Source organism: Echiichthys vipera (assembly GCF_963691815.1).
Source record: "Echiichthys vipera genome assembly, chromosome: 20".
Taxonomy (NCBI): domain Eukaryota; kingdom Metazoa; phylum Chordata; class Actinopteri; order Perciformes; family Trachinidae; genus Echiichthys; species Echiichthys vipera.
Window position 1 is genome coordinate 12,778,287 of NC_139845.1, and position 27,225 is coordinate 12,805,511.

Below are 27,225 nucleotides of genomic sequence, written 5' to 3' on the forward strand. Positions count from 1 at the left end.
ATTGTTTTCAGGGTACTCACACTCCAATGTGCCAGTCAGCTTATCTTTCCATGCCAGCGATCTTCCTGTATGCTCCAAATTACAGGGTTTTTTTTGTTTTGTTTTTTTAAAGTGCACACTCTTAAAAGGGTGTGTCAGTTTCATCTGATGTCTAGTTTGGGACAACATGCTGCGTTCAGATATCAGATGATGACTTAAACTAGATGAACAGATGTGTTTCAAATGACACATCCTGTTTAAGTGTGCGCCGTTTTGTAAAAAATACAGAAAAGGTGCATGAACTGCCAGAGACAGAAACACTACAGGTGTCACAAGAGCTCAGTCACACGTTAAATAACCTCCTTTGATACCTGATAGGCTAAACATTTGAGCTAGCAAATTCACCTGACAAGTAAAAAAAAAAATAATTAAAGAACTAAAATAAATTTCACAGCAAATGAAAGAGTGAAAACTGTAAATAGTCTCATCTCACACAGCGATTTCCTACCCATAATGCAGCTGGGCCGATTGAGATTGAGCTCTCACCTCTGACCTCAACACAACAAATCAAGCCGTTATATACAAAATCCAACAAAAATATCTACATGTGGAAAGCGGACACATTGCAACTTAACTTGATGCAAGTTATGATAAACCTATGACATGGAAATGTTCTCTCTCTCTCTCTCTCAAAAAAAAAAAACAGCTCCTGTATGTCCTGTTGAGAGTTGACACAAATCAGAATCGTATCTGTTATCCATGGAAAAGCGATATTATACATCACGCACGCTGTAACACAGTAGCATGCATGTGTTGCACACACGCACTCATGCACCCCCACATTCACACACAAGCTTCATTCATTTACAGGAATAGAAAAAACTCACTGAGTGCTGGGCTCAGAACGTGACAACATACACAGATATAAGGTTAAATGCATAAACCAAAGTCACCAGTGTGTTTTACCATTTGCAGTGAAACAAGCAATATTTTCACTCACATAAATAGATACACTTGTTTCCACATTCAGTATCATTATGCAATTTTATGACCCCTTCATTTCTAAGTGCTACCAATGACAATAAGTCCCGTTCTCATAGTCGTCTGTACCAGATGGTGAGTCTGGTTCCCATTGGTAGTTACCCGGTAGGTAGGTTGGCAGTAGTTTAGCTCCTCCTCAAGATAAATGGTTTAAGAGGAGGATGTTTGAAATGAATGCATGAAGACTCAAGATCTCATGGTGTCCATGCTTAGGTTTCCTACACATTTGAATATTTCACACATTTCCTTTCATTCTTAGCTGGATGGTATGATTTGGCGGTCTATTGGTATACCACATGGGCTAAGTATAACTGAGTGTATGATTGTCAACAAGGCCATAACAATCTAAAGCTGAAAATTATTCTTCACAACTAATTCCAATGTACAACTGTGAAAAAGGTAATTTCTAAATACTTTTCAGCCCTGTGTAGGAACCCTGGACCCCAAAAAGAGACTCAAGAAGTCTTTTATTAAGTTGATACGCACACATTGATGCTTCACAGACTTGGTGACCCCTATCGCTCAAATAAAGAGTCTTAGTTTGAACACAACCTTAGGAAAACATTCTCAAATAGAGCTTTATTTTTTTCCCCAAGTTATCTTTTGAGTAATATAGGGTAGTCTGTATCAGCACATTCTTATTCCCAGGGCATCAAATACTGACGCTTTGTCACACACCCTCAGTGTCTGATACAGACATTCAAGGCACCCTTGAGTGTCTCTATGAGGAGCATCAGACTTTCCCATCCGTGGTAATATTAAAGACTCAGAGCGGCAAAGTCTGCGGAGGTCGGAGGTCGATGTGGTGGATGGGTCAAACAAACAAACAAAGGGCCTTTCACCCAAGAGACCGCAGCTTGTGTGCCATATGACACTTGAGTTATGCTACAAACAGATTTATTTTAACCCCAACCAGGATCTTTACCTAACCAAGTAGTTTTGTTCAAATTCACAACATTTACCTTGTTGTTCCCCCCGTGTTTAAAATAGCAACCATAGTAGGGCTACGCAGAGCAAATAATGCCAAGGGACCCTGATATACCATCCATATTTAACGGCTTGGGATGAGAGCGGGTTGTCTATATGCAAAATATTCATGCTCTTACAGCACTGCACTGACCCAGGTCTGTCCTGTGCATGAAGAGGGATGTAACTGTGGATCTAAGTTACTTTTCTCTACGAAGGCACTAGAAATCGTGCTGAGAGGTTCTTGATCATCAAAATCGAAACATCCAGAAGCTAAAGTAGGTACCACTCCACCCTGTTTATGTACATTTACTGTATGTGACTGCATCCTTTCTCTCTTCCATTACGTAAGTGGAAATGCTATAAGAGAAAATGTTGGGGTAGCGTTTTAGTTCTGACAATACCATAATCGCCTACAAGGTCTACACAGTGGTCACGATTAAGGGGGTGGAAGCACTTGACAATGACAGTGGATCAATCACAGCTCCACTTGGGTTCAGTGAGTGCTCAGCAGGAAAAAAGCATAAGGAATAGATTGGGAAAGAAAAGCAAAAGCTTTAGAAAACATGAGGTTAAAAACAGGCTTAGTTGAGTAAGTCAGTGAGTTCTGGTTGGCGAGTTGGTGACTGAATGCTGTGCTCAAAGTGTTTCTAGCCAAATGACTGCAAATGGATAACCCCAACCTTGAAATATAGCTTTCTTATTCTATTACGTATGTACAAATGGTTGATCTGTCTCAAAAAAGACTAGCCTCTACTGGAGTAACATTTTGCGGCAGTATCTGCCAAGACCCTATCACCATTTTCCCTCTATATATCAAACGCCATTTAACACTTGGACTGAAAAACAAAACCAAAAAGGGATACCCAGTCGCTAGAGGGCGTGCACGATATACAATCAACGCGCAGCTTACCTCTGCAACACGAGGGGGATAAAATGCTTAATAGAATCATGATTTACTCCATGCAGATGTTTATGAATGTGATTCAATGCATATTTGCCTGCCTGCGGGTCATGTACTGTACTTTTCGTAAAATATATATTTGGATACATCATGTTTAGTATGTTTACGAAGGAGATCAAATGGCACACACACACACAACTTCTGCTCAGTCTGAGTGGTAAAACTCTGGTACATTCCTTCTGCTTTTCTATATTGCTTCCTCTTTCCTTCCCTCTTCTCGAAGTCCTCGCCTCCCTTGTTTCACACCTTCTTTCTATGGTTACGGGGGATGTGTTGTCTTTGACATGTTGTGTGTGTATATCAGAGGAGGTCACAGTGTGACAGGGGCTGGCAGATGTGGCGATGAGGGCGTGTCAGCAGTCTTGGTGACAGGTAGCCATGACGAGGGGCCACCGGAGCGACAGCCACCATGATAGAAGTAAGTGTCCACAACAAATGTCACCTTAGCAACTGTTACCACGGATATGATCACATTTGCCAGGGTGACAAGGAGTGGCGGGAGTAAACGTCGCAGCCAGGCCGCGGGCCCTTCGTTAGACAAACGAGTTCATGGCATTGACAGGCGATGGGGCCTCTGAACTCTCGTTGCCTTCGTGCGTGTCTTTCTCCTTCTTGCCGCTGTACTGGCCAATGAAGGAGCCGTCCTCATTGAACTGTCCATCCCCGCCCTCCCCATAGTCCACCAGGCTGTCGTCACTCTCATCGCGGCGCACGGTCCCGTTGGACGGCGTCCGGCTGCCCTTCAGCGGCTTGTGGTCCTCTGTGTCACTATAAAAGGGTAGGAAAAAGTTTAAATGGAAGACTATAGAAAAAATTATTCATGCAGTTTGTTGAAATTATTTTTCTGCAGTGGTCAGAAACCCTGAGGACAGGCTATTATCCAAGCACTAGCATTTTACATTATGCTAATCTGGCTTTTCCACTGCACATATACAACATATGTAATGACAGAGTATGCTGCCGTTGTTTTTGTCAACATAACTTTGACGTATACTCATTGTATAGAGGGTTATTGTAATGCACAGTAACAATGGGATGCCTGAAACATTACACTTCATGGCCTTGTACAGTGGAGTAGCCCAGCTACATTTGTAGTATCTTATAGTATTGTCTATATTGTTAGTGCTCTTTAAGTCTAGGTGCTGTTAAGATTTAGGGTTCGTGACCTCTGCTAAAGATTTTGCAAATGCGTGCTGTTCAGATTCTTGCAGTACTTTACCTTTAGGCCTATATACAATTTCTGTAATGAAATCAACCAATATGCGTTCAGTTTACATGCAATAATCAAAAATGCACTCTTATTTTTCAGTCTTTTTCTCCATATATACACGTGTCTTCAATACATCTAAACATGTCCTATTCCAATCAATACTAGGCAAGCTCTACAGCCTGAATCTAATACATTTCAACTTTATTTTCAAGCTCAATGCACAAGTATGAAAAATAAATAAATGAAGGAAGCTAGAGAAGTAGAAGCACTCATTTTTAATGTTACATTTTAGTGTTAATGTTGTAACTGGGGTTATAGTGTTGATTATGTCAGTGATCATGAGGATTATTATGACATAGTAACCAGATCAGCTGATGTGCTTTCTCCTTGCTTTTAGTTTCACTCAAGTCAGAGACATAGCTTGAGATGTTTCATAGAATTGCATGCTGGTTTTAGCGCATCTCGTCTTACCTCTCCATAGACCTAAATCCGCCAAAAAGCAAAAGATAAGAATGGAAGGACACATGAAAAGCAATTCACAAGCCACAATGAGCGACTATTGTTTAATGCTCAAACAAGACAGAATCATGCGTATGGAAACATTTAAAAGCACAATGACATCCATGTTAAGTTAAAAAAAACAAAAAAACATTTCACTCATAGCAACTACTCTGTTTCAACTTTTAGGCCTCTAAAACCCTGAGGAGCCTTAAAGGTACTATGTGCAGCCATTTACATCTATTAATCGCTTTGCGATAGCTGGAAATGAATTGTAACATGACTTGACGGTTTTGCTGGGAAAATCCAAAGGATATGAGGTTTTTGTGTGCTCCAGAGCTCCTCTCCTCAGCTCCCCTACAGCGTCAACAGTGTGCGACGCAGAAATTGAGTCTGCTAACGTCATCAAATGACTGCAAGCCACCACAACAGGAATCTGATCAACATTGGGAGTAATCATCTGCATCCATGCAACATAGCTAAGTTACAGTTAGCTGGCTAATCTTAGTTTGCTTGCTCTGTAATGTTATCAGAATTTAAAAAAAAGGTGGATGTTGTTGTTGTTGATGCGAAATTACTTACCAGCTAACATCAGCCATAATGAGTAATTTATGTATTATGACAAACAGTGTTGATTTTATCCAACAAATGATGTAATGATACAAAGCAAAAGGTTTAAAACTAATGATTACTCTCTACTAGCCAAGACCGATGCAGGGCAGGGGCGGCCAACTAGCTAAGGTCTGCCAGCTAGCTGTAACTTAGTTACACTGCACAGATTTAGTGTTGGTTGCTTCATAAGATATAAAGTGATTTGCAAATGGCACGCTAGTTAGTACCATGGAGCCAATTAATCGTCTGCATAAAATACAGGAACATAACAGATAGGAATTTTATTCTGAATTCTGATTTTTTTTTTCCCCCCCTGCTACCACTTGGATTCCTAGGCAGTTCGCTGATGCATATTTTTACGGACTGAAATTCACTTCATGGCCGCTGGTGTCATTATAAAAAAAGGATTTTCTGAAAATTCCACATAGTACCTTTAAGTCATAAAATCCTTAATTTTCCTATAAAAATTAAAAAATGAGAAAAAATTAAACAATGTCACTATTATGAAATGTGTATTGAAATGTGTATTAAAATTGTTTTGAGAACAATTGGCATACAATGGATATATTTTCATTGTACAGAGCCTGATTAATGTTGGACTGCTGCGTGAGTTGGTTGTAAGAATCAACAGAGCAATGTTGATTTTTGCCTTGCCTCTATATGGAGTTTTTGGTTATTGAGTCTGGTGGGGAGAGTGTCTCTGCAGCCTGATAAAATGTTCTACATACAAACAGTCAAGTCTGGACACATTGAACGAAAAAAGAAAAATAAATGCTGTGGTCCATGTCTTTTCCATCTCTCACCTGTACTCTCCAAATGTCCCATCATCCTCCTTCATAGGCTGGATCTCTGGGTCTTGGTGAGCGTCTTCTTTCTCCTTCACTGTAGATTACACAGTTTTTCTCTTTAAAAATGTCCATCCGTCCATGTGAAGCTTGTAATTACGGGATATACTGATAATGTGTGCCCTACCTGGATATTTCCCACCCTTGTTCCTCTTGATGAAGCATACTATGAGAAGGACCAAGATGAGGAGAGCGATGGCACACATCAGTCCAATAAACCAGCCCTGGGTGGCAATGTCTACCTGTCGGCTCGGTACAGCTAGACACCCACACGGAGAAAGATGGAGACAAACGGTCAGCATTACTAATCTAAATCTCAATCTAGGCTGCTAAAAATGGTGGAATCAGTTTCCTTCATGCTGAGCAACACTGAGATTAGAAGACGCTGTAAACACAGAAATTAAATTTTAAAATGGGTTAATTGTTTAGGTTGATTGTTTATGCACTGTAAAAATGACAAAAAACAGTAAAATAATGGACCTCTTAGTGATGATTGTAAGTGACATGCATCAGACCGACTTGATGGCAACTTCCGACATGCTTGTACACAAACCAGCAGAACAACTACCGTACATTCATGTGTGAATGTAGCATTGCATGTCTGATTATGAGAAAATGCTGGAACAGAAAGGGGATGGGAAAACAAGACAAAACTTAAATAAAAAGACCATCTACCCTGAGGCATGCCGCCTCACCTGGCACTGCAACCAACACTTCGTCTGTGCTGTGGACCGCCGGGTCAGCCGGGTCTCTAGCTACCACACGCACCTTATAGGACGTCCCCGGCTTTAAGCCTTTTATCATATGCCAGTGTGAACCGTTTACCAACTCCTTTTTCCAGTCCTCTTTGCCTGGAATTGGTGAAGTGGATGAAGAGGAATTAGATTCAGGGAGTCTTTCTGAAGAATAATTATTTGAATGATAGTATTTGAACAGTAGTGTTGATGGTTAAAAGTCCCATATTATGCTAATTTTCAGATTCATGCTTGTATTTTGGGTTTCTACTAGAACATGTTAACATTCTTTAATATTCAAAAAATATTTTTTTCTAATATTGTCTGTCAGAATATACTTGTATACACCCTCTGTTTGAAACGCTCCATTCTAGCGCCTGTCTCTTTAAAACCCCTCCCAGTTGCTATGGCTGGTCAGCATTTCCAGGTCTTCCACATCTTCACTCTGTCTATGTAGACTGTCTTTGTAATCAGGAATGACTGTTAGGGCACTGTAGCCAAACTTTCTACCTATTTATACTATAGTTGTACAATATGGGACCTTTAAATTATTACAGATCAGATTGATTTAATTATAAACACCCAATCAATGCATGCACTAATGTTTTAAAGATGACTGCAAATACAAAGCGATGCCTTACTGTTTTCTACAATATATTCCACATATACATTCTTATGGTGTCCAAAGTAATCCCAACTGATTACTGCACCGTCCTCCGACACAGATGTGTTAACTTTGCCAAACACAGGGCCTACAGGAGGCACTAAGTACACAGGAGAAAAAAAATAATTTAATTAAAAAAAAAGAAAAGGATACCAGTTTTACAAAGTAATTTCTATGAAATAAAAGCTCTCAAATACTAATATGGAGCTAAAGTACAGGAGCTAATAGAAACAACATTTAAAATAAATAAACATACAATATGCCGTTTATGTATGTATTTAGCATATGTTTAGCATAAAGGTTTGGCCAACAAATCTACTAAACCAAATTAGCTACTGTATCCGGAAGTCTTACAGCCACATGCAAGTTAAGAATTCAAAGGAACTTAATTTGTTTTTTACCAGTTTGAGGATTGGAAAAAAACAACAAAAAAAAACAGTCCAACTGACCAGAGTCTCAATTTTCAAGCAATTTTGGCTCTGTCACACCTTACATATCAGTTTAAGAAGAATGTCCCACACAGTAACATCATTTTTGTTATATATGACAAAAAGAGCTTTCAGATCCTGCCACAGCATAGAAACGGGTCAATTATATATACAGCTCTGAAAAATGGCCATCTCAGTGAGGACTTAAATTAGTCCTCCTTAAACAAGTCAAACAAAAAATTCAACTTGAAAATTTACAAGATGTTCTTTTCCTATTAATATATAAAATGTATATTTAAAATTTTGCTGAGATGGACCATTTTTAGCATTGCAGAAAATATGTGAAGATATTGGGGGAGGTAGAAGGGGATACAGGGAGTGCTTGTACCCTTGTGAACGGGGGGTTGCGGAGACTGAGTGATGGGGGAGGTTGGGTGAGGGGGCTCTGTAGGGCCTGAAAGAACATGGAAAAGAGTGAGACAACACCCATACACAACACAGTAGACAGCATACTGTACGGTGAACTGCAGAGCCACTGTTTCAAAGAGAAAGTTGCTACTGACATGCTGAGCTAAAAATATTGCATCCACTCTCAATCCTGAGATTCAGAGAATAAGAAAGCACCTGGTTCAGCATCCAAACAAACGGAACTCTGAATCCCAACACTGCAGCATGCATATTATCTAAATCTAATTCTAGAAGTTTATATACACAAAAATCCATCAGTACGTGTTAGTACTGTACTGTAACATTCATCATGCGTGAGGCTTCAAATGAAAACATGTTCATTTGAAGAGGGCAAATACAAGAAGTAAATAATCAAGCAAGCACAGCTCATTTTAAAAACCTGGTATTTTTAACCTATGTTGCAATAATTACAGCCTATTCTCCCCGAAAAAGGACATAAGCATGGTTGCATGGCATGGGTGCAGATGCCATGGAAATCTGTCACACTTAAAGTAAATCCTTTTCATTTACATTTTCAGACATGCTAACTTATTAGCATGCATGGATAATTTAACTACAGACCATATCTACACTGAACTCTTTCTCTGTTACTAATATCTGATGTTATGAATAACATGCAGGCGCTTCCAGTGGCAAACTTGGGTTACCTTTGCCCGTCTCTACAGTGGGCTGAGTACGAGCTTCAGAGAGAAGAAAAAAAGAGAAAGAGATAGAGGGGGTATAAGGTGTGGAATGCAAGAGGATCTCATAGCTGTGCCTTTAAGCTTACAGGAATCCCTAATATCAGTCAGAGCACTGTGATTCTGACCCACTGCACTCAATTTGTTTGCTTAAATGCTATTGGCATAAAACATTTTTTACCTATTGTAATTTGGAACAGACGAATCCAAATGGCTAAGATAACTCACTCGTGTCCATGACTGTGAAGGCCTCCTCTGTGATGATGGGGCCGGAGCCCTTGATTGTCTTTGCACTTAAGTAAAACTTGTAGAGCATGCTGGAGTTCAGGTTGCCCAGGGTAATGGTGGTCTCATTGGGTGGGAAGTTCATGGCCTTGACTGGCCCAAGCTCATTGGTGTTGTTGACTGCAGAGACACAGTTACAGATAGTGATTTGAGGAAAGGAAAAAAGTTGTTAGGAATGTACAACATGTTTTTTTCCTTTGCACAGATACTGCACAACACTGTGTAGAACACAACAGGCATTGTGTTAAGCAGCTTGTAAGCCTACCTGGTTGGTATGTCAGTGTGTATCCAGCTAGACGTCCATTGTTGTTCATTGGTGGGCCCCATTCCAGAGTGAGAGAGTCCAAACCAGGGTTTTTGACATTCAAAAAAGAGGGAGGCCCTGGGACTGAAAACAAAACCAGAACCACATTAAGGATCTGAAGGTTACACTGAACCATTCATGGGCATTTATATATAGCATATGAACATTAGATGGGGGTTATGTTGCCAAACATGGACCTGTGTGATTGTTCAGGTTTTTTTAGATGGTAAGATGGTTGAGGTTAGGTATTGACCTCCAATAGTAAAAGTTAGATCGTTAAGGTTAGGCATCGCCCTTGAATCGTTAAGGTTAGGTTGGTACAAATCGTCAAGCAGCGAGTCTCACCAGAGTTTTCTCAAGTCTCGGGTAACTATCTAGACAACCCTTTTCCATGTAGTTACAGTTACGGTTGTTCCATGGGGTTTCAAGGGTGTAACTTGATAGTTGCTAGGTGGTTCCAAGCTGTTTCTAGGACATTACAAGGAGGTTACTATGGTGTAGCTACAGACTAGCTAGGTTGTTTGGGATGTTTTCTAAAGACACACTTTGTGGTCACTATAGGGCAGGTTAGGGGGTTACAAAGGTGATTCTGGGTGGCTGTGAGAAAGTTCTGCTATGTTCTTGTGACAGAAATAGTACTTACAGTGCAACTGTAATATTCAAAAGGCAGATACAACTCAATATAGGCTCTAAATGCCTGGATGACTCCATCTATATCTGGAGGTAGTTCCCAATGTCAAGTATGACCAACTCTTTTTTTTGTTTAAAAAAAATAGTTGAGTTTGGACTGCTTAGAAGATTAGTCAGAAAAGTAGAAAAAAATGGATGATTTTTTATATGCCAGCCAATGCCACCATACACACCTCCTTCAGGTGTCTCAAATCTCTTGCTGGTACTAGGAGGGCCTTCTCCTTTGCTATTTAGGACCCTGATGGTGAGGTTGTAGAGGCTGTAAGGCTGGAGGCCTGGCAGACGTCCCTCGCTTCTATTCCCACTGAACGTCAAAACCTGCTCCTGCTGCTCTGTGTCCTCTTCTGTCTCATGCAAGCCACGCTCACGTCGGTAGTATACCTAAAGGAAACACACCAGAAGTTTATTATTATACTGTATTAGCCTAATGTGCATTTCTGTTTTTCATCATGAACATGCACCATACACACATGTACATTGGCTTATCGTAAAAAAAAAAAAAAGCCAGGCTTGAAAGAGGCTGTGTGTGTGTGTGTGTGTGTGTGTGTGTGTGTGTGTGTGTGTGTGTGTGTGTGCAGAAGTCCCAACATGCAAGGGTTTCATAAAATAGCTCTACGCATTTGACAGACAAAGTTGTGGCAGTACTCCGACCAGTAACAACCAAAGGCATGCCGTAGAAATAACCGTTTATCAAACAATACCTTGTATCCCTGTAGTTTTCCTCTAACTGAGGGGAAAGCAATAGGCTCCCAGTGTACTTCTGCAAGAGTGCTGTTGTGAACCATGACCTGCACACTTTCAGGAGCAGACAAAGGCACTGCGGAGAGATTGAGAGAAGCAGTTAGATTAATTCTAGTTTCAAAATCAAAGTCAAATCAAATTTGTATAGCCCTTTACAATAGACAGATGGTACCCAAAGTGCTTTACATCAAAGCAATAAAATAATACATAAAAACAATACATAAAACACAAGAAGTGCTACATTTCTGCAGGAAAACACAAGAAAGGTGCCACTAGTGCTGCAGATTGTTAAAGAAAAGAACGATCGCTCCACTGTTTAAATCTTGACCTAGGGAGACGCAGACGCAGTTGAAAAAAGCTTGTGCTAACAACAGACCTAATCTGTTCATCAAATCTGAGCCTGCTGTCAAATGTTACCCCAAGATTCTTTACATGTGGTTTAAGAAAGGGCGCCAGAGTCCCAGAGTTTGTAATTAGAACATTTGACATAGATGGCGTGCCAAACAAAATACATTCGGTTTTGCTGTCATTCAGGTGCAAAAAGTTTCAAGTCACAAGGCTGTTATTGTGAAGTTATATAAATTGATTTCTACCTAACTTACTGGGCAAGTGTATGAAACTGTTTGAGGGGAATCAATGGTCAAAAGTAGGAAATTAATTGTTACTTTCTATCACACCTCTGACAAACAAAATAGCAACCACAGACTGTATAAAAAAAATGGACGTAGACTCTACGTCGAGGTCCGTTCTCTCAGCTTAATCCAATTGTACTAGCCTATGGGAGTCGCCATCTTGTCAGACTTTGCCTCATTTCCAATATATATATTTTAACCTCGAATCTAATAGCTCCTTGTGACTGTAAATTGTTGCTAGTACTACCCATCACACTGTGAATCACACTCTTTCAAACATTCAAATGAGTGTATTTCAACTAGTTTTGACAACAGGTGAGTAAATACATTTTTTTGAACAAGACCAAAAAGTTTATAGTTCACTCACAGTCTTCTCCAGAGTATCCAATCATTACTTCAGGCTCTGGGCTGCTGCCATAATCATTCAAAGCTTGAACTTTGATCTCGTAAGGTACGTAGGTTGGAGTTCCAGACACAACAAACTGGGAAACGTTGGCCACAGTCTTTGAGGACCAATCCTCATCCACGTCCTTCTGTCTCCATTGTACTTTGTACTCAAGGCCGGGCCCGTTAGCTTGAAATCCTGTCAGCGGCTGTATAGATTTCTTTTTGTCAGTTGCTGAGAAAAAACACACTTAAATATTTATGTACATGTAGAGCCCACAATAACATTCTAATAGGATAGCTTACTGTCCAGGAGATAACTATGTTTCCAGGCGCTGTTCCTATTCCCTTAACATCTGATGGATTTTCATCAGGAGCTAGGAAAACAAACAAACAAACAAAAAATGGTTCAATCTTTGAATGTTTTCACATGTTTTAAATATTGCAATACTTTTTTTTTCTGGAGGGTGATCATGTTAATCACCTGCAGGGTTGGTTCTGTATTGGCTTGAGGATTGGCTCGGCTGGCTGTAGCCAACACTATTTAGAGCCAGGACTCTAAAGGAGTAGTAGACGTACGGAGAGAGGTTTAACTTCGACGTAGTGCTTGTACCAGCAACATCCGTCAGGTTGATCCAAACTCCTGGCTGATGGAGCAGATCCTCGTATTGGATCAGAAACTCTGGGGAAAAAAGTTTTAGAGTTAAAAAATCTGGTAGAGGTAGACACTACCTGAAAGACACGTGACACAACAAAACATTCTTTGTGATGGTTATTATTCCTTTAAGTCAAGGAAGGTGGTTGATTGCACATTATGCCAAATATCAAGTTCCCATCCTGTTTATTTCTACAAAACCACAGTTGCGGCTTCTAGAAGCCCAAATTGAACAGAACAAATTTAAAATGCAGATTTTTTTTTTGTCTAATTTCAAGTTTGGCAGTGGCACAGTGTAGTATAGTTTGATGAACATCCCATACTCTGTGTGGGACTGTTGTGTTCATCTCCAGGGATCCAGGTGAGCTGAACGCTCCTCTCGGTCTGGTCAGTCAGTTCCAGGTCAGTCGGAGGGTCAGGTTTCTCTGTAAACACATCGAGGAAGACCACAGAAAAATGGGATCTCTCTCTCTCTGATAATTGATTGCAGCAAGTCCTTGTGAAAATGTGACACCAAAAATATAGTTATACAGGAAATGAGGTGCAGGATAATTAACCTTAATGCACACTGTGGCTTAAATTGAGCTTTTTTAGTCTGAATTTATAACTATACTGAGTTTTTTTCTCAGATAAAAATGCCCATGGAAGCAAAATAAATGGAAACATACTGTATCACTGTGTTTCAGTTAATATTATATATCCATTCAATAATACACAGTAGATGAAATTTTTTTTGATTTTTTTTTAGCAGAACCTTGCTTCTAATTGGGTTTTTTAAAGTGCAGTATTTTTTGCAATTAAACATTTTAAGACCATGGACATCCACCCAGGTGCTTTCACTTGGGGCTGATTAGACCTCTGCAATTAATCCTCCTCTGCACAAACACCTGAGGGGTGTAATCAGGCAGGTGAAGGGAAAACACCTTCACCTGCCTGCAATCATGTGTGCAGAGGCTGTGTTGTAAACTTATTTTAAAACAAAGCTAAAGGGGTAATTAAACGGTTTCAATATAAAACAAAAATCTCAATTAGAACAACCTACATTAAATGAACACTGGGGTGAAATGGGAGGTTTTACAAACTGAACATGATGGTTTGCTGAAGACAATGAATGCTACAAATTCCTAATCTGTTTACCGTAGACAATAGCTGGAGTAGGAGTAGCCTCTGAGACAGCGAGAAGCAAGAGTAAAGTACAAGAAGAGGTTAGATGTAAGTGACATAGACACAGCAGAAAGGCAGGGGAAATGCTTCAGTAAAGAAACACTAGGATTAGAACTGATACCCGCTGTTGTGAAAAAAAAACAACGTTCGGTGCACTCAAATAAACACCAGGTTTTTATAAATCAATAATAAACCATAAGCAGGACAGAAGAGAAAATGACTAATTTGTTTCTTTGCCCTTGTGTTGACTCTAAACAATTTACAATATTTTAATTTCAATATTTGAGTTTGATTGCCAGGTTTCCCTACAATTACAAAATCAAAATTTGTCATCTTGTGATTTTTAAACTCACTAGCTGCGTTTCCATTCAAGTGTCAAGAAACTTTTAAAGGTCCAGTGAGTAGGATTTGAGGGATCTATTGGCAGAAAGATGGGGTGAGAGAGAGGAGACATTCAGCAAAGCACCACAGGTTGGAGTTAAACCCACGGCTGCTGCCTCGAGGACCTTCAACCTCTTTACACAGGGCAACTGCTCTAACCACTGTGCCAATGGCTGCCCCATTTTTTCAAGGAAGTAAACCACTAACTTGTTCATTCTAGGAAACCCGTCTAATTTCTCTATTGTGTATAGTATTGCGCTTTAATAACCATTTCTTACCCGATTACGCGATTAAAGGCTGGAATAAATCGATAGAATACTCGATTACTAAAATAATCGATAGCTGCAGCCCTTGTTTCCATATATACTTTCTAATGCGATACTTCATAATGCACATCAAATACGTGAATGGAAACACAGCTACAATCCCTGACCTCTGCTAACCTGTTGAGTGCACACGACCCTTGAACGCACTGTGAACGCACCTACGACAGTCAGCATGGCACTGGCTGAATCCTTGTCCAGGGTGGTGTTCATGATGCAGGTGTAGGTGCCCTCATCTCCATCAGTCACATCTTTGATGGTCAGACTGTCCGTGTCTACCTCAAACCTGATGACAGAGTATCTAGTTGTATCACCTTTTTTTTTTCATTGTGCAACTTAATAAGTGTTTAAATGGAAATAAATGAAACTCTTTTGAGTCTCAAGTTCTTTGCACCTCTCATCATCAGGCAGCTCTCCGTTATCTTTGAGCCAGGTCATGGTTGGAATGAGGGATGGGTCGTGTTTGACTTTACACTCAAACACAGTGCTCATTCCTCTCTGCACCACCTTGTACTCTGGCTGCTTTAGGATACGGGTGGGCTCTGGAACAAGAAGAAAATAAGAGTTTATACAAATAAATAATACAGCTTGATGACCACATGATCTAATGGTTATGGAGGCCTAAAATAAAATCTATTATTGAGGCTAAGAGTTGAACCACCAATCTCTATATCTGACCTTTAACCTCCAGGTAGACATGGTTCTCTTTAATCCCCAGGTTGTTGGTGGCAATGCAGGTGTACTTCCCACTGTTAAGTGGCTGGGCCACATTGATCTCCAATGTGCCATTCTCATGGATCACATAAGGGTCGCCATTCTTAACGCTGGTCTGACTGTCTTTGAACCTGCGCGGAAACAGCAAACAACATTGGGTTTTAGTGTTTTGAGGTGCCATATTAGGCTCACTTTCAGATTCCTGCTTGTATTATGGCTTTCTACTTGAACATGTTTTCATGCTTTAATGTTAAAAAAAAACTTTGCACCATCACTGTAGCTGGGGCATGACTGTAACGGCTGTATGGAAGTCCTGTTTGCTTGTTTAAAGGCACAGTTTCTAAACATGGGCTGTGTACATTTCACTCTGGGTTGAGCATTTTGATACTTACAGTATAGACATCAGCCTTGAAGAAAAATGTGCATTGAATTTTCACTTTTCAGTATTAAAAACTGAATTTACTAAAATTAAGTCTCAATCTAATTATCCCTCATCTTAAATAACAGCAGTATTACAACTGACAAATCCCCTCTTTTCAACATGGTTTTGAAACTTTTTATTTCTCAAAATAAAATTTGAAAGTCACAGAAAACCTGATCTGAATCTTACCATGTGATGGTTGGTATTGGTGAGCCAAAGGAGGCACAGTGAAGTAACGCAGGGTTGTTGGTGATGACCTGGTACACTCGATTGGGTGGAGTAAGCACCCTTGGTGCCTCAGCTATGTAAGGAAATGCAACATTATTTAAATCAGCATCTCACCCATCACACACACTAGCCTGAGTGGCCTCTATATCCAACATTTACAATAACCTTTAATATGGATTTCCAATGAAACAGTGAACTCACCGAGAACGTTGACAAAAGCATTTGCCATCAGGTAACCAAATTCATTGGATGCGTTGCACTGGTAGACAGCACTGGACCCTGTTTGCACGTTGCTTAGAATCACAGTGTCATCATCCACCTTCCGACTGTGGTCCTCTGGTGCATCTGTTACAAGAGCATAGGATATATGAACCAAATCACAGAAAACAATATTTTTTCCAGCACTGCACCATTACTTTCATGTATGTAGAAACCAGCACATAACAGTTCTGCTGCATGACATGAAACTAAATAAAATACCATGCAATGGGAAAAAAATGGGGTTCCCAACTGGGTTCAATTCCCACTACAGTTCTGCATGTTGATTTATACTTTCTGTTGCTGGCAGGTGCTTTGGCTATAACTGTGCTGAAATGTAATATATTCTATTTTTTGAAAGTATAGATTCATTTTACTCACTCTCTATGGGGACTCCATTGACAAACCAGCTGATCTTGGGTTTGGGTTCTCCACCAACTCGACAAGTCAGGATGCCGGTCTCATTAGGAGCGAGGATCAGGTTCCTGGGAGCGCTGACCCAGAAAGGAGCCGCTGTGGATGACAAATAAGGTAGACACCGAACGAGATTTATGAGCGAATAACAAAAAAAAAATGCTGACCCCTTTTCTTCATGATGTAAGCACTTTAAGGATGCAGAAATATTTGCATCTATGTAACAGCAATGTTAAAATGTGTGAGTTAAAGCATATTAGCATACAGTAGAACCTAATGATGATTAGTAGTGCTCCCGAATCAACACTTTGCAGCTTTCTTAGCATCATTTTTGTTTTGCCAGCTTTGTAGAATCCCAGCACAACAGACCAAAGCAAGTCTTCACACAAATCCTGGTTGTCAAACTACAGAAGAAACCGAAAATCTAATTGTAATGTAGTGATTAAAAAAAGAACTCAATGCACTGATTGAAACAAGAAAATGAGTGTTAACCATACCTTTGACAATGACCTTGATGACATGGTGTACAGTGCCCAGATTGTTTGTGGCTGAACAATGGTAGTCACCACCGTCAGCTTCATTCACGTCAGAAACCTTGAGCGTTTTCTTGAAGTTGGAAAAGGACAACCTGCTGCTCGGCAGCTCTCCTCCATCCTTCTGCCAGGAGATCTCTGGAGTGGGCCTGTCGCAGAAGCAAACACGACAGGATATTAGTTTTTGTGCTATTTTGTGCATTTTATTCTTTGCGCTGTCAAATAAATTTTATGAATACCCTGATCCTTATAAAGCACACTGTGGTATGACACAAAAAAAGATGCATTTCTTCCACGTCGATTATCGATACAGCAGATGCCTACTTACAAGCCATCAGCAATGCATTCCAACTCCAGGGTCTCCCCTCTCAGAACCATCTTGGTGCTGGTGGCGCCCAGAGGCATCATGAAACCAGGGCGACGCTCCCCCTCTGGGCTGTCTGCACACACGAGGACACAAATCAGAACCAGTCTGCAAGTTAGGAGTTGAAGACTCCTCTTGTCACGGTGTGAGGAGTCGGATGAAACCATGAGCTCAGAGGACCGTTCATATTCTCATGAAGGAAATAGGTACAGTTGTAGAGTGAAGAGTCATGAAGTGGTTTGTCAAACTGGATAGAGGGGATAGTAAATGAGTGATGACCAAACAAGATTTCTTTTTTACTGAGCAGCATCTCAGAGTCAAAGAGCGAGAGGAATTTCCCTGAGAGGAGTAACCAACGGTTTGTTGCTATGGCAATGTAAGGGTCTCATCTTGGTGGAAAGCAACCCCCTCCCCACCAGCCACACACACATGCCTCAGAAGTTCTTCATGGTAGGATTTAGATTTCTTTAACATCCCTTTGTCAAAAAGGTCAGAAAACAGACAACAAATGATCCTCTTCCCCTTCAGAATACTAATATCATGCTTCATATGCAGCCATATTGGATAAACATTGAGGGTGTGCTTATTGTAGCAGATCTTGAGATCAGTTCAAATCGCATTTATGTTTCCGGCGGGGGATGCAGTTAGCTTACGTTTGATGTTATGCATGCTTTAATATGTTATCTGCATACAGAGGCAATCATGGACACTGCTTTTTTGTTATTTAATAAATACTGTATCATGCATTACAATCAAGTATTCTTTTTTTTAATTCAACAAAAGCTCTGTCCTTAAACCTTTTAATTTGCCAAATGAAACACTCCACAATAGAAATGAGAGAATCCTGAGGACGAGTTTGTTAATGTAGTCACAGAGGAGAGGACTGAGGCCAAGTTACAGGTGAGTGTGTTTGTGTGTGTGTGTGTGTGTGTGTGTGTGTGTGTGTGTATGTTTGTTGGGTAAGGTTAGGGCGGGGAGTAAAACAGGGCTGGGTTCACACTGAGGGGGCTAAATGGGAATAAACCAGCAGCACTCACCACTATAGAAACCAGTGACATTGTATAAAGCAGCCACAGTCTCATTCATTGTTTCCACTGTAATATAACAGAAAACCATAAGCATGCAAAACTAGGAAAGAAAACAGGAAATGGGTTACTTCACAATCACTAGTGAACTTACCACTGAATTAGCTTTTGAAAAATGCATTGGTACAGAATAATATTGTGTTACATTACGGGTAAAACACTACTGCTATAGAATTGTGACAGAAGAATGTTATAAAGTTCCCATTGATCACAAAATGTGATCAAAATGTGATCAGAATAATCTATAAAGGTGACTGTTAAAAGACTGTTAAATCTTGAAAGCATTGCAATAATAATCAGAAGATAAGACTGAAACTGTGCTCCATGATCAGAAATCCAAAACTCAAATCGGCAAGTGAAGAGTTTATTTTTTGTAACTATCTACTATATTGTGACAAAAATACGGTGGCCGAGAAGTGTGAAACTAAATCCAAAGATCCAAAACGTATTGCAAAAATCGGAAAACAAAAGTGCATTAACGGAAAACACAAATTCAAAAGCCACAACACAAAGAAAGCTTACACTACTTCTCGGCAACTGTACAATGGGTAACAACTATTTGAAAAACTATATATTAATAATAAAATGTCAATGGAAAGAGAAAAGTTTTTAGCAAGTAACTTGTCCTGGAAAATTGTTGAATGGAGTTGTGATCAGTGTAATGACTTACTTTCCAGCACGGTGACGGAGATGGGCTGTTTCTGCTGGATGGTTTGTGTGTGAGGGAAGCGAGCATAGCAGATGTAATCATTCCTGGTGTCCTCTGGGAGAACGTTGGAAAAGTACAAGTCTCCATTCAGAGCCTGGGACACTCGTTTATCCAGCGATAGCCTCTGGAAGTCTGAAGGATGGGAGAGAGAACGAGAGTTGGACAAAGTTGGGGAAAAAATGCCAACTTATGAAGTTTGTTTGATTTAGTTTTAAAAGAAAATATCTTTTTTTCCCCCCACAGGGTCAGTCATGGTTTTCATCAGGCTATGGTTTTCATCAGGCTTACTTTCCATCAATTTCCTCTATGATTCATGATTTAACGCTCCTGTATATTCAGACAGTATGAAAAAAATGTGTTGTATTTTTTTACATTAAAGCATGTAAATATGTTCTAGTTAACCCCAACATACAAGAATGAACCTACAAATTAGCATAATAAGTGACATTTTAAGATAGCATGTATAGATAGGGGGTTACCATGATCCAATGTGACTGAATACTGAATAAACATTTACAGTGTGAAATCATTTGAGGTTCTTATGTCCTTGTGACATGTGTGCAGATATGTATTTATACATGCAAATGACTCACTGTTATCCATCCAGAAGATGACAGGAGGGGGCAGCCCAGCGGGGGGTCGGCACTGCAGCACCAGGGAGACCCCCATCTGCACCACAATGGCCTCATTTCTCTCCTTCGACCACAAGGGGGACCCTGTGAGTCACGTAAACATCAAACAAAAGGCACTGTGGGCTTCACAAATACTATGGAACACATGAATTTATAGTATTTGCAAAAGTGATGAGATTGAGCCTTTACTGGATACTAGTAAGCAAGCAAATTGTACTCAACTACTCCAAAAAAATAACCTATCAAACTGTAGTTGGAGCTAAAGCCTTTAGAATCTATTCTGCTTTCAAAAAAAAAGTCAAGGAAATAATATCATTGAATATAATCAGAAATCTTACTGGACTGTCTGATGACAATGCTGTTGGATACAGCTGTGCCGTGCTCGTTGTGTGCCGTACACTGGTACGTTCCCTCATAGGCCTCAGCCTTTTCCCCGCTGATGTCAATGACCAGAGTTCCCGAACCGGGCTTCATCAGGACTTTGGAGTCTTTCTCTACATCAAAGTGGGTCCCATTTCTTGTCCATGAAAAGCTAGGATCAGCAAGAACCACAATTATCACCATGTTTTCTAGGCTAGAAGCCACAAGGAAACACAAAAGAGAGGAAATGACACAGTATTGGCCTGAATTTTTTATTCTTTCAAATCATTAAGATGCGTTTGTGGCCTGTTCATACAGTCTGATTTTAATCACAGACTTGATAGGAGGAGGAGAGAGGGGGATTCTAACTTGATTTAGAGTCTGATGGCAAATCTAAACTGTGTCCAAGTCACTCAGCCAGGTGTGTTTCTCAAATGGTCTCCATGACAACAGTTGCTATGGCGATTCATATTTCCACACTGCTCCAGGTTAAGTCATAAACAAATTGTTAATTGCACAGAGGAGCATGAAACGTTATGGAAATTGGTTTCCTCTTGATTTCTGAAACTCACAGGCTGAATCTTCAGCATTGTACAAACTTTTCGCCCCCTCAAGTACATTGTTAACTGAGGAAAAGTAACCAATAGGAAACATTCTAGCATAGTGTGCGACTGGGATGGATAAACAGGAGTCAACGGGATGGGAGGAGTGAGCGTCTCACCTGGGATGAGGCTTCCCCTTGGCCTCGCAGTGGATGACGATGTTCTCCCGCGGATCAAAGATGTAATCCTTCGGGGACTGAAGCGTTATAGTAGGGGGTTGGGGCACTGGAAAAACATGATTGGAAGCATAGTTCAGACACATACAGTGAAATGTAAACATGGCACACTAGGGGCTTATGGAATCAAGCAACATGCAATAAGCATTCACACAGTCAAGTGTAACACTGGCTGGATCTGCAAACAGCAATCTGATGTGATAACAACTTACCAGTCCTTGATCTGACTTAAACCAACACCACTCCAAAACAAGCACTTCACACAGTAACAGTGTTTATATAACTGCATGCACATCTAATATTGCTAGAACATACAAAAGCAAGTTAAAAAAATACATTTTAAGTACAAAAGCTCAACACTAGAAGTTACAGTGTTTTGGGGCAACTTACATCCTTCCAGTACTTTAGCTTTTTGTCCAGCGTGACACGCCGTACCACAGTGATAGAATATTGAGGAAAGGTGTTAGTTTTTGCAAGAAGTAAAGCAGAGGTTCAGGTGAAATTGTTGCATGTTCAGGTAATCATAAGCATTTTATTGAGCCTGCCTGCAAGTTTGGTAGAGATATGATCTCCCCCCTTTTTTGTGAATACTGGCTTATCAGGGAGACAAAGTTCTTCATATTTTCATTTCATAACTGAGAGCCTCAAACTCAATTCCGTGCTGAAACATGCAAAGCTGAAACCAAAGAAAACCAATAAACTGCTGCTCAATCTGCAGCTAATTCAAAGCCCCTTTATTGGCCCATAGAGGCTGTAATGGTCCCTTAATGATATTATCACACAATATGAAAGCATTGAATGGAATTTTCATTACAGTTTTCCATTGAGCTTACAGTGTTGATGCAAGCGGAGTAGCTGGTAAAAAAAAAAGTTTACAGACTTGGTTATCATAGTAAATGTGATATTTATAGAGACAAGACTTACGATCAAGAGGCACTTCCAGTGCTGAGGCCATGTGACAGAGTGTCAAAAGCACAGCTCCAAAGCCTGGCAACCACTTCCTGTTCCTGTCCATGGTCGGGTGTGTCAAGATGAAAACTTTTTGTCCAGATCAGTGCGGTCAACCAAATGATGAAGTCTGGATCCACACTACAGAGAGGTACAAAAAAGAACAGATTAGTGAATGGGTCACTTAAATTTCATGCTTTCATTTAAAGGTCCAGTATTTTAAGTGAGATTTCCATCTTTTTGATTATAAAGCTGGTCACGGTGCTACATAAATACTGTAAAAGTATCAAAACGTTCAATCCACAGAGAAATGCTCACAGCCTGTATTCAGAAATTGTGTCTTTAAACGAGCCGTCAGCACTGCTGTACAGTTGTGATGTCACAACTTTACTATATAGAGGTAGAAAGTGCCACTATAGTTCTGCTACATTTATAGCCTGGATGCAAGAGACGCTGAGAGCACAGATGAGAACAGACTGGGCTTTTTCTGGGGGGGCTTAAAGCGACAGACACTAAATCGGAGTATTTCAGACGGAAGCAGAATACAGGTATATTCATACAGACAGTTTGAGAGAAAAAATGTTCTTAATGTTATGTAATGCATGTAAACATGTTTCAGTAGAACCGGAAATTAAAAGTATGAACCTGAAAGTGAGTATAATATAGGGCCTTTAATTATATCTAGACTACATGATGAACAAAATGGGTCTCAACTCATTTCACAATTAAAATGAGAATTGTATACACAGACAAGTCTCAAAAGGAGTAATGTGTATAAGATCAATCCATAAAAATGAAAGATGTGGGTACACAGAATATTTAGTCTGAACCACAATGGAAAGTTTACTTTACTGAAAATTTACTGTCACTCTCAAAGCCAAACATTCAAAGTAGGGTGTGTAAGCCGCGGATCACAAGTGGCCCGTCCGTTGGATAGCCTGTCATCCCGCCAATTTAAAGACTTTGGCAGGAGGAAAAGTCAAAACAAACTTAATTCCAGTCCTCGTAACTTAAACAATTCAAGCATCCTGCACTTCTCTGTCTCTTATTCTACAAATAACACAAACACAACTAGCTACGTTTGCATTGCATTGCTCTCTAAACGAGAGCCACGGCTTGCTAGAACACCCTGTGTGCATCACTGAGATTCTCTGTCTGCCACGTGTTTGCCTGTAAACATATGGCATGTGAGTGCGCTCAGCCGAGACAATCACAACTCTGATGAAGAGTTAGCTGCTGGACACAAATTGGCACATGCATGCGCCAACGCAACACTCATGGATCAAGTTACACATGGGTGCAGGCCCACGAGCGTTTGCTTTTGCTGTGTGGTCCATAAGAGACGCAGATTGATATGTACAGCCGTCACAAACACACAGAGACCCGTGTTGGCATTAATGGGGTCTTGAAAACATCACCATGGGAAGCAGGAAATGCTGTGAGCATTTCCCGGTTATGTGCTTTATCTTGCAGTGTGTGAGCCTCTGTCACGAGTGCATTAGCCAACATTCATTTACCAGCAAATTTGTATTGCATCGGGGTGGCCGGTGGCTGAGTGGTAAGAGCCGTCGCCCCATGTAAAGAAGATCCTTGAGGCTGCGGCCATGGGTTCTACTCCAACCTGCGGCCTTTTGCTGCATGTCTCCGCCTCTCTCTCTCACTCCATGTCCTGTCTGTCCTATCTATAATAAAGGCTCGAAAAACTGCCAAAAAATAATCTTTAAAAAAAATAAATTGTATTGCATCAACGGCATCAGGACACTCCTTTGCATATGTTTTTGACAAACGTCTCTGTCTTCTACAAAATTGCACATTTTTCATGATTTCAGACAATTATCAGCACTAGACTAAACGATTTGTTGAAATAGACCTCTTTTTCACTGTATGAGCCGGGTGAATCACAGTAGCGTGGGTGACAGTAACTCCTGTCAGCAGGTTGAGATGGATTTTGAGGTGGAGCAGTGTGCTGCTGTCAGGTAAATGGCTCAGTCCACTCTGACATCTTCATTATTCATGATGTGCGTCTTTGCACATATATTGTAAACACACACAAACATGGCAGAGCACACACACAAATACACAGGGGGTTGATGTCTTAAAGGAATCTGAAGGTGAAATTATCAAGCTCACTGTGAAGACTGTGAAGGAGAGTATGGTAATGAACACACACACACACAGAAAGTAGTGTGTCAGATTTCAACTAGCTGAGCTAGGCAGAGTGTGAGCTAATACAACCCCAGGACACAGCTAATTACACAGACACGTCCTATTGGATATTACTCTCACTAGTTAATCCAGAAGGAAGACAACAGAGAAAGAGAGAGAGAGAGAGAAAGAGACCAACACAATGTTATGCACTGAATGTTTTAAATGCAGGCCATGCATTCTAAACCTTCTAATCTCGTTGTGAAAACAGGCAATGTGATATCATGCAAATTTAATAGCCCATCTTCAGATTAATCACAATAATGCTCTATGCAGCAGCAGCAGAAATGGCTTCCCCCCACAGCAACATGTATTAAGCTGTGCCTGACGTCTGGCCATTTATTCCCAGAGAGAGAGAGAGACAGAGGCAGTGACGCCTGTTTCACCTGGTAGAGCTGCATATAAGTCTAAATGGTAATGAGTCACAAAAAGGAAAAGGACAGATGGATGACGGAACTTGATGAACCAAATGTACGAATTGGCCAGAATAAAGAAGACATTAAGGTGGGGAGGAAAGGGAAAGAGAACTGCTATAGCCTAAACTGCTCCTCTGTTTTTAAAAGTAGGGTTTGACCATTTCTGAGGCCAACATCCACTTTTTTTTAACGAATAAACTTTATCAGTTTGAAAAAAGGACATCATTGGGACTTTAAATAAAATGTATTTTTAAATACAATAAATAAAGATCTAAAAGACAACTGAAATTGATTCCATATGCTCTGCTGCCCTGTCAGTAAGCTACACTAGTGTTCTCTAGGCTAAGGATAAATTAGTCATCATGAAAATGATGACACAAATACCATTTGAGAGGTATTGTGAGGAAGCATTTTGGGTTGTATAACATAGATGGGACGATCATTGTACACTGCAAATGTAGGTAAAGTGGCAACTCCCTAGTTTAGAAGTGGGGTGGGCAAATGGTTCATATCAAAAGGAAGCCGTTTTTCATCACTGGTTTGTAAAATAACCTCTAAAGCAAATGTTCAACATGTTGGGGTACACAACTATTCGCTTGATGGCAGATGAGACCATTACTATTTGATTTGTTTGTACGGAAACAAACAAGACATAACACGTCAATAGAGCTCAACAGTGAGGTTCCAGAAGAGAAAATCCCATTCATATTCTGAATCAGGATTTTCATTATCAGCCCTTAAGTCCAAACCAAAGGTAGACTTACCCCAAGCTACGAGAATGTGAAACAATGATTGATGTTCCTACAGAATCCACAAGTCTATATGATATCAACCTTACATAACCCATAAATCATTCGCAATGTCATGGAGAAGTATAACTCTACCCACAATCTCAAGCGTAACAGTGACGTCTGATTGGTGGAGATTGCTGTTACCATGGAAATGTATGTAGCTTCACAGTCATGTGCCTTTTTGCCTTTTCTTCTGTTTTTCAAATAAGTTATATGGTAAAGATTCTTCTGGTAGTTGCTCGGCTTGGTTCCAGGCTTAAGTCTTTATGTAAGGATTTTCTATAACGTCAATGGAACCCGAGCTGTTCAAAAAGTGGGCGGTCACGCTGTTGAGCTTTTAGTGAGCTTTAGAGTTGCTAGTGGGCAGATTTTCATACCATTGGACAGAGCGAGGCTAGCTATTTCCTTGTTTCTAGCTTTTGCATTAAAGTACAGTAAGTGGCTTCTGAACAAACACTCAGAAAGCTAGCATAATTACCTTTTTCTAGTCTTCAGTTAGTTAAGCTAAGCTAAGCTAACTGGCGACTTAAGGTAATTACTTCTGTAAAAAAAAAATCCCCCAAAACATAGATATAATATAACTCTTTATTTTGTCATCTGTTCTACTCCTGTGTGTCTGTCTGTTTTTTTATGTCTGACCTGGGTCACACTGCCCGGGGTACAAATACAAATCAGTAGACAACACAGATGACTCCCCAAGCACGAGCACAAACAGACAGACAAATGAGAAAAATTAGCTGCCATGTGCAGATGTCAACATATACATATTTCAACAGCTACAATGTCCCTACAGTAACTGCTAACTTGCATAAATTGCTGAAACATTCACCCTGAAAACTCCTCTCAACTGAACTTTTGGTATTTTTAACTGAACAGGACATACACACTTTCATACCTGTTTAACTGTATTTGATGTGTGCCACAACATATTTTTGAAGCCTGAGTGAATTTTTCATATTCAAAAACATTACCACAAGGCTGTTCTGTGCTGTGTGGTGGAAGACATTCATCTGGAGGCAATAATACCCAAATAAAGGCTCTCACAGAGAGTTAGTTAGTTATGATTTCTCCTCGCATGTTTCCCAAAGATGATGAAAAAGAGAACTCAAAGGAGGATGAGTGGGGTGACTTTGGCTGGTGGGCAGGTCATCTCTCATCTTCCTCTTCCCCTCTGATCTCTGACTCAGTGGTCAAAGCCCAGAGGTCAAAGAGTCACCCTCCAGCTCTGCCTTTCCATCTTGATCACTCTATCCTTGTCTCGTTCTTTCACTTCCTGCCTTTCATTCTCTATGTCATTCTGTCATTTTGCCTCTCCTCCTTAAACAATTCCCATGAGCACATGAGGGTTGTCTGGTTCGCGTCAAACTAGGTTAATTTTAGGTCTCAGTGTAACATTTGCACGAGTGAACAGGGAGGTGTTCAGTGGATGTTTTTAAATGGACATTTTAATGGAAGATAGTGGCAGATGCCCTCAAAGATTTAAACCCTTACCCTCTTGCACACCTTCAGTCACACCTCTCAAGCTTAATTGTGAGTTTGCAATGGCATACAAAGAGTCTTCATTAATGGATGAGTCTATATTACTCACTCCCAGACAGAGAGCCATAAAATTGCACCACACAACCATAACATGAGTGCTTATGAAAATGTAATTCAGTGCTGAGGTCGCACAGCAGCTACGCTTTTAAATTAATCCACCTTCTGTTCCCATTCCCCACCGT

General features: G+C 40.3%; 1 protein-coding gene across 3 annotated transcripts in view; it reads right to left on the bottom strand.

Annotated features, from left to right (window-relative positions):
- Positions 1-27,225, bottom strand: part of nrcama (neuronal cell adhesion molecule a) — a 58,810-nt gene continuing 31,585 nt past the window's right edge. Inside the window, exons 3-30 of one of the 3 annotated variants that reach the window (XM_083935556.1) lie at positions 22,069-22,233; positions 21,088-21,193; positions 20,345-20,538; positions 19,968-20,090; positions 19,336-19,506; positions 17,545-17,656; positions 17,181-17,365; positions 16,651-16,782; positions 16,213-16,356; positions 15,973-16,084; positions 15,327-15,493; positions 15,043-15,190; positions 14,810-14,934; positions 13,104-13,205; positions 12,610-12,807; positions 12,432-12,502; positions 12,109-12,334; positions 11,070-11,185; positions 10,542-10,749; positions 9,640-9,762; positions 9,318-9,494; positions 9,057-9,089; positions 8,330-8,395; positions 7,491-7,613; positions 6,811-6,966; positions 6,243-6,374; positions 6,074-6,152; positions 1-3,718 (exon numbers count right to left, since the gene is read on the bottom strand). In XM_083935556.1, coding sequence (XP_083791682.1) covers positions 3,484-3,718; positions 6,074-6,152; positions 6,243-6,374; positions 6,811-6,966; positions 7,491-7,613; positions 8,330-8,395; positions 9,057-9,089; positions 9,318-9,494; positions 9,640-9,762; positions 10,542-10,749; positions 11,070-11,185; positions 12,109-12,334; positions 12,432-12,502; positions 12,610-12,807; positions 13,104-13,205; positions 14,810-14,934; positions 15,043-15,190; positions 15,327-15,493; positions 15,973-16,084; positions 16,213-16,356; positions 16,651-16,782; positions 17,181-17,365; positions 17,545-17,656; positions 19,336-19,506; positions 19,968-20,090; positions 20,345-20,538; positions 21,088-21,193; positions 22,069-22,159 — 3,855 coding nt within the window. In that variant the 5' untranslated portion in view covers positions 22,160-22,233 and the 3' untranslated portion in view covers positions 1-3,483. Of the gene's footprint in view, positions 3,719-6,073; positions 6,153-6,242; positions 6,375-6,810; positions 6,967-7,490; positions 7,614-8,329; positions 8,396-9,056; positions 9,090-9,317; positions 9,495-9,639; positions 9,763-10,541; positions 10,750-11,069; positions 11,186-12,108; positions 12,335-12,431; positions 12,503-12,609; positions 12,808-13,103; positions 13,206-14,809; positions 14,935-15,042; positions 15,191-15,326; positions 15,494-15,972; positions 16,085-16,212; positions 16,357-16,650; positions 16,783-17,180; positions 17,366-17,544; positions 17,657-19,335; positions 19,507-19,967; positions 20,091-20,344; positions 20,539-21,087; positions 21,194-21,534; positions 21,547-22,068; positions 22,234-27,225 lie in introns of those variants that run through there. The other 2 variants (XM_083935557.1, XM_083935558.1) reach the window with 2 other exon arrangements.